Source organism: Amblyomma maculatum, chromosome 3, assembly GCF_055883805.1.
Source record: "Amblyomma maculatum isolate TAMU_Amacu chromosome 3, ASM5588380v1, whole genome shotgun sequence".
Classification (NCBI taxonomy): Eukaryota; Metazoa; Arthropoda; class Arachnida; order Ixodida; family Ixodidae; genus Amblyomma; species Amblyomma maculatum.
This window is the reverse complement of record NC_139346.1, coordinates 54,303,442-54,318,040: the sequence shown is the minus strand read 5'-3', so window position 1 is coordinate 54,318,040 and position 14,599 is coordinate 54,303,442. Positions and strand designations below refer to the sequence as shown.

The following is a 14,599-nucleotide window of genomic DNA, read 5'->3' as shown; positions in this document are numbered from 1 at the left end:
GTGGTCGTTATTAGTGTGTGACTATGTGGTGATCTTTGTGACTGTCCAGCGTGGTATGAGCTTCGGGGCAAAGCAGTGTAGAATTGGTGACTGCCATGCTTGTACGATGTTTATGTTCTGCGAGGAAGAAAGTGCCAATATCCCCGTGGCAAAGAAGAGGAAGATGAGAAGATGTGCTTGAGTGTAGAAGAAGAGGAGTGGTAGATAGGAAGTGTTTTCAGATCCTCATTACAGTTGGTAGTGTGCGCGTGTGTTGTGTCTCTTCTCTTATGTTTGTGTTTGTTGTGCCACATTTCTGAATATTATGCAACACCAACTAGCCCCTCAAGCCGTTATTTCGAATGTCCGTCTGTGTGGCTTACAAAGAGTGTTGCTTACAAAGAGTGTGTTGCTTACAAAGAGCGTCTCAGTGGCGCCACCCATCGCGAAAGAACCGCTTACCATCCTCAAGTAACTGTACTGGTCGCATTAACAAGACCATTGCCGATTGCATGTATAGAGATGATCATGGGAAATGGGACTGAATACTACTGTATATGAATTTCGCATACAACGCTGGGCTTTATGAAATTACACCTTTCAATCAATTTCATTTGGTTCGAGGACACGAATTATACGCTGAATGCTATTCTGATTCTGGATTCTGTTCCCTCGACAAAGGATCCCTCTGTCGTAGGCGCTGACCTGTTCGTGAAGCACAAGTTGCACTCCAAAATGCCCGACAGTGATTTCGGTACCAGCAAGAACATGACACCCAGCGCTACATTCTGCGCTACAGCGAGGTGGCTTCAATTCCCGGCGACCAACCCTGTATGCAGAGCCAGATCCGGTTGCGAGGGCGCTCTGAAAACTTCATTGGCGTTACTTTGGTTCCTAGGAGATGCTCCGCCGCCTCAGCGCTGTGAACTACGACTGCCTTCAACACGGAATTGTCCGCTCCACTCGACAGCCGAAGATTGTAGTTCACGTCGTCAAAATGAAACCTTACTGTAACCCATAAACGCTTTATAGTGTCTAACAAAAGCCAGAGACTCGCCCGCATAATTTTACCCGCTTATTCTTCGTTCCCCTAAGTATGCGACATAACGTCGATTACTGTTGGCAGGCAATCCACACCGCTGTCCCTCTTTCGGCGCCGCCATGTGGCGAAACCATATAACTTTACACGTGGCCGAGGGCCTTCTTCTCTCTCAAGTGTCGCTTTGTAAAAAGCCCAGCTGCGTTGTTTCACTGCTTTCATGTTGTCCAGTGATAACATATACAGCCAGCTCATTCGCTCACATTTTCGGAAAGAGTTAAGTAGACACCGCTGAACGACAGAAAAGTGAAAAGTATGCAGAAGGTGAAAACTAGATGAACTAGATAAAAAGGTAGTTTAATCTATATCAGATTGTTAAAAGCAGGTAACATAAGAATCGTTCGGGTATAATTCACGGGGAAGCGTCCTATTATTTGAAAGTAGGCTGGGGTGTGTCGCGACATCTAGCAACGAAACATTTGAAAAAGATGTACGTCCATTGCATGTTCGACATTACAAGTTTCATTAGCTGCAGTCTTCTTTCTGCAGTCTTCTTATTTCCTTTTCTTATTATTTTCTGCAGTCTTCTGCAATGGTCTGTTTTAGTTGGAATCAAATTTATTAACCCTCTGCGACAATCGACGATCATCTTTTCGTACCTAACTTAGCCATACTCTTTCCTTCTGATTTTCACTAAATGCCACTCATTCGAGTTATTTCGATTGCAACTTTTCAAGGTTTTTTACACTTAATGTTACATCTACCATTTTCCGATCCATAGCTCTATGCGTGGTCCACAAATTGAGTAGTAGAACCTTTTCGTTAACCTCCACGTTTTAGCCCCAGAGGTGACTACCGGCAAGCACCAAATGTGATACACGCTTCCCTCGAGGGATTCCGGTTAGCGTCGGGTACTTAGCCAGCGCGCGCCGTCCCAGTCATATTTTTCTAGTTATTTCCCATTCATGGTCCCTATCTGCGGTTACCGTCTTTGTTAGGTAGACATATTCGTTTACCATTTCAGTGCTTTGCTGCCCAAGTTATTCTGTTGTTCTTATCCGAGGCATTTTAGGTTACCTTAGCTTTCTGCCTACCTATTTTTGGCCTATCTTTCTGCTTCTGCTCTCTGGATCATTATTTATAATTGCCATTAGTACCCTGGGTTAATTAGCAAGACAATGTCTTCAGCGAATGAGAGGTTAGTGAGGTATTCTTCCTCAAACCTTATTCCCTAGTGCTTCTAATCAAAATCTCTAAACTGTTCCTCTGAGAAGGCTGTCAAAATAGCTGAAAGGTCATGTCGCATTGCCCAAACAAATTTTCTTATTAAAATTTTATTACATTCCTTGTGCGGAACAGTGGTTACTTTGCCGCCACTATAGATATATCCCCCCTTATAGATATTGTTACGAAGCGGCAAGCCGAGGAAGACAGGAGATAGAACATGACCGATGACGATGGTAGATGACGTTTAATGAATGTTCGCGGCGGGCCTAGCGCGAGCGCTTCTGCCCGCGCCACTGCCCGCTTCTTCTTCCTTGTCGTCCGTAACATGACCCGGGGCCACCGAGCGATCGTCCCGATCGTGGACGAGGAAGTTTAGCGATGTTAATGATTTTATGGCATGATGATGGGCGTGTTTGGATGCTTGAAGAAGAAGAGGAAGAACGAAGAATAGAACGGCTTGCCGGTACGATGTCTGATGCGTGGGTGATCCGCCTCCCTAGGAGCTGTCAACCATCCGTCACCAGAGTCCATGGGACCGATGGCTCGAGGTCACGTCGGGCCGCTTAGGCGGGGGTTGCGTGTTCTTGTCCATCGGTTCCTTCAGGTCATTCGGGTCTTTCGGGTTCTTCATATCGGTTCTGATCGGTAGCCTGTTCTCCTTGTCTTCAGGTCCGGACTAGGGGCTGGGCGGTGGTAGTTGTTCAGGTCTGGGTTTGAAGGGTTGGGCGAAGCTGCTCGGCGATGTCCCTGGGCCCTCGGTGATGGTCTCGGCTTGAAGATGGCGTCGAAGCTCCAAGGCGAGGATGGGGATGCGATGCCGTACGCCGCACCTCCAACCAAATGTTACGAAGCGGCAAGCCGAAGAAGACAGGAGACAGAACATGACCGACGCCGATGGTAGATGACGTTTAATGAATGTTTTAGCCGGCCTAGCGTGAGCGCTCCTGCCCGCGCCACTGCCCGTCGCTTCTTCCTTGTCGCCCGTAACAATATATATGACTCATATTAATATTCCATTAAATTCAACCTGGCTCACCTACACCTTAATTTCTTAACGCCTGCGTGACTGCTGAGGCGTTAGCTAATACATATGCCTTCTGGCAATCAATGGCTGCTATGTATAACGGCTACGTATATTACGAGCATTTTTTTCAGCTATATGCTATGGCATGATCAGTGACATAGTACCCTCTTCGAAAACCTTGTACTTCTGGTTGACTAAAGTGTAAGGTTGCCTTCCTTAAAGAATACCTTGTACGTAACCAATGGCAAGCTGATTGGTCTCTTGTTTTTCTAATCAGCTTTTTATTTCTTATGCATTAACATAATAAAAGCGCTTTCTCATAATTCCGGCAACGTTAATGTAATTGAAGAAAACTGCGCCTGTCTAGTCGCTATCAAGGCAGAAGCTGGTATTCTGAGGACGCTTGTTGACGACCATGTGAAACAGATAGCCCTCCTAACAGCAAGATTGGATAGTGCTGAGGACCAGTCTCGCCGTTCCAACCTTATATTTTTCAACGTTAAAGATAGCGCCCGGAGTCGTGGGATGACTCTGAAAAGAATGTTATTAAGCTTTGCAAAGAAAATCTCGGCGTTTCTATCCAAGCTGTCGATATTGAGCGCGCACATAGGCTCGGACGCTACCAGGCAAACAAAGATAGGCCAGTAATAGTAAAGTTTTCTCATTTCAAAACAAAAGATACTATCACGTCGAATGCCAAAAAACTTAAAGGTTCTCCATACTCGATATCAGAAGACTACTCATCCAGAACACATTTTGCCCGCAAACACCTCCTCGAATTTTCGAAAACTCAACCCAAAAAATCTAAGCTGTGCTACAACAAGCTCACTGTAGATAATTGCACATACATGTTCGATCACCCTTCACAGACAGTTGTCCCACTCCAAACACAACATCACACCCCTATCCCACATTCACCATAGCTAGACGTTTCACAAAGCTTAAAGTCCCAAACTAAATCCGCCGCTTTCCTCTACACTAATATCCCTAGCATTTTAACAAAACTGGATCCCTTACAGAGCATTATCTACACAACAGATAGTAAAATAGTTTTCCTAACTGAAACATGGTTGAATCCTTCAGTCGCTAATGCCGAATTATCCGCTACTTTCCCCAACTATCACATTTTTCGACATGATCGTGCAGACAGGCGAGGCGGCGGCGTTTTGAACGCCACTCATGAAAGCCTGCTCTGCTGCCCAATATATATTAGCTCAAGTTTGGAGCTAATATTCGCTCATTAAAAAGCCACTAACCCACCTATGATAATCGGCTGTCGTTACCGGCCCCCAGATGCGGACGCTTCATTTGTAACGGAATTCTAAACACGCTCCATTCCATAACCGAATCACACCCAAACACACCCTTACTCATACTCGGTGAATTTAACTTCCCTTCAATAACGTGGAACAATCTCGGGATGACATTAAATAAGCAGAATGTCGAGAGCGATTTCCTTAGCACGTGTCTCACATTTGGTTTATCACAACTCGTTACCATTCCTACCAGACAAAATAGCCACTTGGTTGGTTTGTGGGGTTTAACGTCCCAAAGCGACTCAGGCTATGAGAGACGCCGTAGTGGAGGACTCCGGATATTTCGACCACCTGGGGTTCTTTAACGTGCACTGACATCGCACAGCACACGGGCGCCTTGCCTTTCGCCTCCATCGAAAAGCTGCCGCCGAGGCCGGGATTCGGTCCCGCATCCTTGGGAACAGTAGTCGAGCGCCGTAACCACTGCGCCACCCCGACGGGGGCAAAATAGCCACTTGTCTAACGTCCTCGACCTCTTGCTTACCTCACATCCTGATAATGTTTCACCCCTCACGCATCTATCAGGCCTCAGCGACCACTCTGTAATTCACGGCACTTATTATACCTTGACACCGCACGCTCAAAAAGTAACGAAAACATTAACGCTCTATAATAAAGGCGACTTTGATACCATAAACAGAAAACTAACGGAATTTAGTCATTCTTTCCTTGCTAATTTCTCGCATCGCACTATTGAAATGAACTGATCATTGTTCAAACACAAAATGGAGGAACTTATCCACCTATACATTCGTACAAAAACAGTCATCATGCGATCGTCATCCCTATGGTTCAACCAAACATTAAAAAGACTGCTGAATAAAAAGAAAAGGTTCTTCCGTTATGCAAAACGCACCAACAGTTCCTGCGCATGGCAACAATACCATTATGCTGAAAAAAATTTCACTTATCATGCCGCTAACGCTAAAAAAACATTTTACGCAACCACTTTACCGTCAATGCTTCACAATAACCCTAGACAGTTTTGGAAATCAATAAGTCCTAAGCCACTCAACTCATTATCACTGTGTGACGACCGAGGTTCACCCATATCACAAAATATTGTGAGCGAATCATTCAATCATGTCGTTTCTGCCAACTTCACTAATGAACCCGATGATTGCACGCCTCACTATCCCCATTTTGATTACCCACCTATGCCAGACATACAATTCGAGCCTAACGGAATAAAATTGCTAATCGAATCTCTAAAACTGTCATCATCAACCGGAGTCGATAACATCAAGGCCAAAGTACTTCACAATACTAAAGATACTGTCGCTATCATTCTTTTCCACATTTTGCAGTAATCACTCGAACACAATGCCATACCTCATGACTGGAAAGTGGGAAAAATTATTCCAGTGCATAAAAAAGGCTCACCATCGTCACCTAAAAATTATCGCCCTATTTCTTTACCTAGTGTTCCCTCAAAGCTAATAGAGCATGTAATTCACTCACACATAATCAAATTCCTGCAGTCTGTCAACTTCTTCCATCCCAGTCAGCACGGATTTTTAAAAAACCTCTCCTGCTCTACCCAACTAGCATTATTCACTAACGACATCAGCTCTAGCTTGGACACTAACACACCAGTGGATGTGCTGTTTTTAAATTTTGAAAAGGTTTTTGACAAAGTTACCCACCGAAGACTACTCCATAAGCTTTCACGACTAAACTTAAACCCACTAGTTCTTGAATGGCTGCAAACTTTTCTGAGTAATCACCAACAGTTCGTATGGGCCAATAACTGCGCATCTTCCTTGTCCCCAGTCACTTCTGGCATACCGAAATGAACTGTTTTAGGACCCCTACTATGTTTACATTATTGTTATTATACATTATTAATCTTCCTAATAACCTGTCTTCTACCACTCGTTTGTTCGCCGACGACTGCGCCATTTACAGAAAAATAACAAACAGCATGGACTCATTTAAACTTCAGTGTGATTTGAAACTTGTTGAAACATGGTGCACTAATTGGTTAATGAAGCTAAACGTAAACAAAACCACTCCAGTCTCATTTCATCGTCGTGTATCATATCACACCGTAAACTATACTGTATGTGGTGACAAAATATTGCATGCAACAACATATAAATACCTGGGCGTTTTATTTACTCAAGATCTTACCTGGACATCTCATATAAATAACATCACTATGGTGATGTAATAACATCGCATCACCGTATTCTAGATTATCTTAGGCGAACACTACCACCTGCTCCCCCCCACGTAAAACTGTCCGCTTATTTAACCTTAGTCCGCCCCAAACTAGAATATGCTTGCTCGATCTGGGACCCACACCAATCTAACCTTACAAAAACACTCGATTCCGTCCAAAACAGAGCGGTAAGATTTGCCTTTTCAGATTATTCTTATCACACAAGTGTTTCATCACTAAAAGACAAAGCTAACCTTGCAAACTTAGAATCCCGCCGTAAAACCACCAGACTCTGTCTTTTACACAAATTTTATCACTCACCCCTGCGGAATGCCGTTATCACCCGTGCGCATCGCCACTCAGCCCGGATCAACCATCAACATGCCGTCCAACCTCCTCATGCATATACGTCATCTCATCTCAAGTCATTTTTTGTTTTAACAGCAAAAGATTGGAACTGTTTGCCTGCCGAAGCTGTGACTCATCTCGACAACGCGCGCTTCAAATCATTCATTGAAAATATAACTTGATGTAAGCCCACCCCTCATGTAATGCCTCTCGTGGGCCTTTGAGGTACTAATAGATAAATAAATAAATAAAATACGCAATTGCGTACACAGAATGCCGAGTTTTCTATCACGATATCTCCATCGTTTTTTACCAAAATCGCGACGTGAAAATCTAATATTCAGGGGTATTCCCGATGAGGAAGAGACTTGGGCAGATACCGAATCTAAACTCCTGGAAGCCTTGACTAAGATTGTCGAAGTACGCCCCTCGAGTCCAATTCAGCGTGCACATCGTCTGGGTGTTTTTTTTTTTTTTTTTCAGACGGCAAGTGCCGACCAATCATAGCTAAATTTTCTGACACTAAAATGAAAGACAAGATATTAACTCTTCGTAACCAACGTAAAACGGATAGCATCACTATCAGTGAAGATTTCTCACCGGCTACGCGCCATGCTCGGAAAAAACTTTTTGATTTCGGAAATTATCATGCTGGCCCTCGCTCTTTTAAGATACGCTATAACAACCTTCATATCAATAAAAAATGCTTCATGTATAACCCTACCACGGACACTGTTGAAGAATACACGAAGAATCGTGAAGAAAATGAAGAAATCGTGGCTCGTGGCGAATCGTCTGGATCGGATTCTGTGGCTCGATCTTCCGCTTCACCGTAGGGAATCGCGAGGGGTAGTGGACAGTCGATATCTATTCTTTATACTAACGTCCGCAGCCTACTTGACAAGCACACTTCTTTATCCTCTGCCATAGACACATGCTCAGCTGACATCATAGCGCTAACGGAAACCTGGGTCCCAATGCATGTTTCAGATTCCGAAATTTTGTACGACGCTCATCGCTACTCGGTATATCGTTGCGATAGAACAGCCAAACGTGGCGGCGGTGCTTTACTTGCGATGTCTAAAGACATTCCATCTTCATGTATCTCTGTCTTCAGCCAATTAGAACTAATTTTTGCGTCGATAGTGATAGGGCATCTTAAATTGATTATTGGCGTCTGTTACCGTTCTCCCACTTGTTCGTCTACATTCACTAACGACCTTCACGATGCTCTAAATCTTGTTCGCGCACGATTTCCTTCATCACTTTTTCTACTTGGGGACTTTAATTTTCCAACTATTTTATGGACTGCTCAGCCGCCTTCTTCATCTAACCCCTCGTATCAAGCTAAAGAACCCTTACAACTATGCACCATATTTTCACTAACTCAGTAACAAAAGCCACTAGGACGCTATATAACGCTTCGAACATTCTTGATCTAATTCTAGCAAATAATCCAGAGTTAGTTACTGATATAACGCATCTTCCAGGCATCAGTGATCATGTCCTGCTTAAGTTTTTCGTTAATATATCACGGCCAAAAGCGGAAAAAATAAAAAAAAATTCATCCTAGATTACAATCGCGCCAACTTTGCCGCTATTAACCATGAACTGGGAATATTTGTTGATTACTTTCTTTGACTACTGCTCTGTCGAGGAAAACTGGATATCATTCAAAACGAAGGTTCACGAACTAACTGATAAGTATATCCCTAAGCGCATCATCACCTCTAATCCTCAAGCACCTTGGCACAACTCTTACATCAGACGACTATCTAACAAAAAGAAACGTTTATACCGCCGCGCAAGCTTTCACCATCTAACACGCGATGCGCGAAGTACAAGTCTGCTTCCGACGCTTACGTCAACGCGATCAAACTAACAAAAAATAACTTCTTGTCTACCACATTACCAACTATTTTGAAAACGAGTGTTAAGAAATTCTGGCGCGTTATACACCCGGTGAATGACCCATTCATTAGACTACAAGATTCCTCCGGTAAACTTATCCCCAGTAATCTTTGTGCTTCCGTGCTGAATGATACATTCGTTGAAAGCTTTTCCTCCCGTTCAAGCGTTAATCTGCCTTATATACAGCACCACAGGTTCCCGACATTGCCACCTATAACAATCGATTCACCTGGCATAGCCAAATTAATTGACTCTTTAAAAAAAGATTCTTCACCTGGTTTCGATGCGATTAGCGCTAAATTCTTAAAAAATACTTGTGCTTATAGTTCAGTTATACTAACCAAACTTTTTCAACAGTCACTCGACACAGCAAGCCTTCCTAACGACTGGAAAATTGGGAAGGTGGTTCCAGTTCACAAGTCCGGTGCTAAGCACTCCCCTCAAAACTTTCGTCCCATTTCGCTCACAAGTACATGCTGCAAATTACTAGAACATATCATTTTCAAGCATGTCGTTACCTTTCTCGATGAGAATTCATTTTTCACACCTGCGCAACATGGTTTTCGTCAAACATGCTCATGTGAAACTCAATTACTTGCCTTTACTGATAAGCTATACCGCATACTTGACAACTCATCGTTTGCTGACTGCATTTTTTTTTATTTTTCCAAAGCTTTTGATAAGGTATGTCATAAATTGCTGCTACATAAATTGAACCATCTTAATCTCAATCCTAACGTATTCGACTGGATTAAATCTTTCCTTCTTAACCGTTGCCAATTTGTACATGCTAATGACACTAATTCACCGATTACTAACGTGCTATCTGGTGTTCCACAGGGATCGGTCCTCGGACCCTTCCTATTCTTAATCTATATTAATGACCTTCCTTCTGCCATATCCTCTAACATTCACCTTTTTGCTGACGATTGTGTAATATTTCGGGAAATAAATAATGTTAACGATACCAGTCAGACCTCAATTTGGTGTCAGACTAGTGCAATGCATGGAATATGGAATTAAACATTAATAAATGTAAAGCTTTGCATGTTTGCCGTGCATCTAACGCTCTTCCTTCATATTATCTTAATGGCACTCCTCTTGACTGGTTAAAAACATACAAGTACCTAGGTATTCATATCACTCAAAATTTACATGGTCTATTCATATTGACTGCGTTATTAATAACGCTAACCGCATGTTAGGATACCTACGTCGGAATTCCTCTGCCGCTCCCTCATCTCTTAAGCTCTTACTGTATGAAACACTTATACGTCCTAAACTTGATTACGCATCATCAATATGGGACCCTACACATGAAAACCTCATACATTCCATGGAACTAGTCCAAAATAATTCCGTCCGCTTCATTGTTTCAAATTACAATTGTACGGCAAGCATCACAGCCATAAAATCTAACGTTTCACTCCCACCGTTACATTCTCGTCGTAAAATTGGTCACCTAACGCTATTTCACAAGCTATATCATCACGTTGCGCTTCACGACTGTTTAATATCACCCCCAGAATACATTTCACATCGCATCGATCACCGCCACAAGGTTGGCATCCGAACATGCCACACCAAATCTTCTTTTTAGTCATATCTTCCCCGCACATCTGTGGAATGGAACCGCCTTCCCCCCGATATTGCAGCCATTTCAGGTAACAAAACCTTTCACGACGCAATAGCTAACAGTGTTTATTCTGAAGGAATTTGATCATATGTTATATCTGTTTCCACTGTGTTGTGTACATTGATTTTATGTTATTTACACTTTGTGAATGTTTTTTTTATTCTGGAGGAACTTTATTTTATTTTGCACTACTTGTTTTCACTGTATTATATTCATTGCTCTGTATCATAAATAACCCACTCCCCTCTGTAATGCCTTTGGCCCTGAGGGTACAATAAATAAATAAATAAATAAATAAATAAATAAATAAAATAGTATTTCCATGATCCTCCACAGATTTTTTTTCCCTTTATTAGCTTTTAAGTATTTCGTATATTTCTGGCGGGGTATATAATTACTCTCTTATACATTAAACCCCAGTTATTGTCTTGCCTACTTCGGCCACTGTATAAATAAGTGTAACACTCTGTTGCTTTGTCCCTGTTAATACTGACATTACCCGCGTTCACCTTAGCGTGTGCATATGATTTTTACATATGCCTATTTTCTCTTGGTTCTACTTAAGTTGAGGACAACCCAGAGGGCTATGGAACGAAAAATGGTAGGGGTAACATTAAGAGATAGAAAGCGCACAGAGTGGGTCAGAGAAATAACTCAAGTTACCGACATTCTAGTGGAAATTAAGAAGAAGAAATGGACATGGGCAGGACATGTAGTGCGAAGAGAGGATAACCGATGGCCGCTGAGGGTAACAAACTGGATTCCAAGGGAAGGAAAGCGTAGCAGGGGGCGGCAGAAAGTTAGGTGGGCGGATGAGATTAAGAAGTTCGCAGGGGTCAAGTGGATGCAGCTAGCACAGAACCGGGTTAAGTGGAGAAATATGGGAGAGGCCTTCGCCCTGCAGTGGGTATAATCAGGCTGATGATGATGATGATGATGATTTTCTCGAACTTTTCAGGTTTCTCGTTTCTTTAGAACGTGCTCTTACATTCTTCATAATATACTCTTTTATATCACATATTTTACCCCTCGTTAACAAGCATAAAGTCGTGAGATATTTCCTGTCTTTTGAATTCTGGGCATAGTTTGTCATTCTAATCAAAACTTTCTTCTCAGTACGTACTTTAGCGTAACCCTCTCTAAATTTCTGACTGCCTACAACTGTCACGCACTCAGTAATTATATACCTGAAATATTGGTTCATTACTTCTAAGACAAAGTATTGTTTCTTTGTTAAAGCTGGATGTCTGTTCTGTCTGTAGTGAGATACCAGTTTCTTGTACTTTCCCTCTCACCGCTATATCTTTGATATCTTACTTTGTCAAATCTATTGCCTGATCAAATGTGGAATAATATAGATTTTAGACTGAAGTGGCCACTGCACTGAATATTTTCTGTCACGTCTACATTTAACGCAGTGCCAGGGTTGCATCGTATTATGAAATTAATGTCATTTCTAGCCTCCCCGTTAGACCTTTTCCATGTCCATTTCCTGTCCTCTCTTTTTTAAGGTAGACGTTCCCAGTTCGTAACCTATTGCGTTCTGCGATCTCAATTAATATCTTCCCGTACTAATGCTAGATGCATTTTCCTATCTTCGGATTGAAAACATCACACAGTACAGTATACTACCTTATTTCCTACACCGCCGAATGTACATCTCCACACAAGCTTTCCTACTCTCTTGTGAGCAATACTATAAGTGAGCAGCTGTGTGTGATTATGCTGTGTACAAAAATTGCTGATCTTGGCTTCAATGTGAAGGCATGCATTCAATAATGAAGTTGATGCGGGCGGCACATTCGTTCTTCCGTCTGTCTTTCCGTCTGTCCACATGCCCACCCATCAGGCCATTTACCGCCTGTCATGGCTTGCAGGTGGCCAGTTACGCCGAGAACCACAAATTCCCTCACTGAAACCTAAGCCAGCATCAAGTGCTCTTCATCGCAGCCCTTCGAGGGCACATTTAGCTTTCTCCTAGTGCTCTCGCGCCAATAAATAATTTAATCTTACATTTTAACAGCTGAGGTGTGTTGTAGCATGCAGCAACCGGAATCACTCAGTTACATTCTACAAATTAACAATATCGCCTTAGTAGGCGTCAGCTACGAAGGAAATGCTGGTAGAATATTGCACAAGCACGGTTATTTGTAACCCACAACGAAAAGGTGTAAGTGCAAGTGCGTGTTTCAAGAATACGGCACATGGCGTTGTAACAAATCTTTTCTTACCTCATCACCTTTTCAAACGTGAAAGGAATAAAAGAGTTCTTCCTCCTTTAATTTTTTTCTCGCAGGTGCCAGTCGATTGAGCAGGAGCTAAAACGGAACTGCAGCTGGGAGTACAAAGACCGGAAGAGACAATTTCCAGAGTGTTGCAAAAAGAAAGTTTGCCGCGATAACTACCGCACCCACTTCCCCGGCACTCGTGTCGCTCTTTCGATTTGGTAGACGTAATGGGAAAGGCAAATATGGTTTCTCCTTTGCCATATTGTGAAAATATATTTCAGCTTTTGTGGCGTTTTCACCCATTTTGAATATGCCAAGCAAGGATAATAAAGACATTAGCAGCATTCTGGCTGTGTGTGATAGACATATATATATATATGAAGGTTCACCAAAATAAAGTTTTTTCTTAACTTTAGGCAAATAATATATTCTGAACCTGCTCGTCAATAAAACTGATAAATAAATATAGTGAGATTTTACAGCCCTACTGATTGAATCAGCCGTCGGCGTGCTGTCACTTTCATGGTATTAATTACTCAGCTATTCAATGACAGGAGAACACAGAAAGCTGGCGCATGTGGAAATGAAGTGTTGCGGCCTCAGCTTCTTGAGTGTCCGTCGAGCGAATGGCGCGTAGTTGGGATTAGTCTAATGAATAAAATTACGCGAGTCTCTGCAGGCCGTGAGTCGTCTATCCGCGGCGGCGTCTCTCCACCGGCGCAACGCCGGGTAGACTTGTGTGATGCTTTAAACAAGTTCCTGCGTCCGCGGAGTAAGTATCGATATCTTCGATAACGCAGCTGCAACTGCTTAAAGTCCAGTTCGTACAAGAATCAATGTGGCGGCCGTGCGGCTATGTAAGTTGCAACGCGAAGGCGCTCCTGTGGCCTTTGCGGTCGAGCTCATGCCTTCTCATCATCAGGTATGCGCAGTCATGAAAGTGTCCGATTAATTTTGATTGTTTTCTCCCGTGTAGAGCAGGTGACTAATAGCGCGCAGCACGCATAGTGTTCATCCTAAAGGCCGGGATACAACTTTCACGCCACCAAGCCGGCGATTTCCACGCGACGGCGCGCAGACAATGCCCGGCGTCAGGAATAACGCTCGCCGCCGCCTATCTGGACCTGTCGGAATTTTGACTTGCATCCAGTGAGACCAAAGCTGTTGTGCATGGAAGCCAACAGCAGCTCAGAAAGTTGGCATTTCCGGTTTGATCGGCTACTGCCTACATGGCCGCCGACAAGCTATCCGGTGGTTTGGGCACAAATATGTGGTTATGTGCAAATTAGGCACGACGTAACAAGTACGGAAAGGCGCATTCGTAAGTACACACGTAATTAAAGACCAAATGAAAGTGTTTCTCCTCCTGATGTGAAATCCATCGAAGAAGACATCGCAGCTGATATTCTCGGCTGAGCGGCCATTCGCAGTGTGCGTCTTCATTATTGAAGCATTCAATATCTTCTGAGACCTCGCGTACAATTCCGAGCAAGCACCCCCCCCCCTCCTATGCAAGAACCCTCCCCCCCCACCAACTTCACTGCTAATTTCACATTTCCTCGCCGTTCCAAAATAACGCCCCCTCTCTTCCGCACTGCACCCCCCCGCTCACACCCTTGGTGTGTTCGTCACACAGGCAGTATACTGTCAGCATCATCCAGTCCCAGAATTCAGTCTGATCTCGATATTCGTTACAAATTAGTGGGGTGCCTTCAGCAAAACAAGCG

The 14,599-nt window shown here is 43.3% G+C and overlaps 1 protein-coding gene across 1 annotated transcript in view; it reads left to right on the top strand.

Moving 5' to 3' along the window:
• The window catches only part of LOC146194778 (uncharacterized), a 98,787-nt gene extending 85,243 nt beyond the window's left edge, over nucleotides 1-13,544 (top strand). The window contains exon 11 of the mRNA XM_084596119.1: nucleotides 12,941-13,544. Within this exon, the coding sequence (XP_084452245.1) occupies nucleotides 12,941-13,094 (154 nt within the window). The 3' untranslated portion in view covers nucleotides 13,095-13,544. The remainder of the gene's footprint in view (nucleotides 1-12,940) is intronic.
• Nucleotides 13,545-14,599: the final 1,055 nt, after the last annotated feature.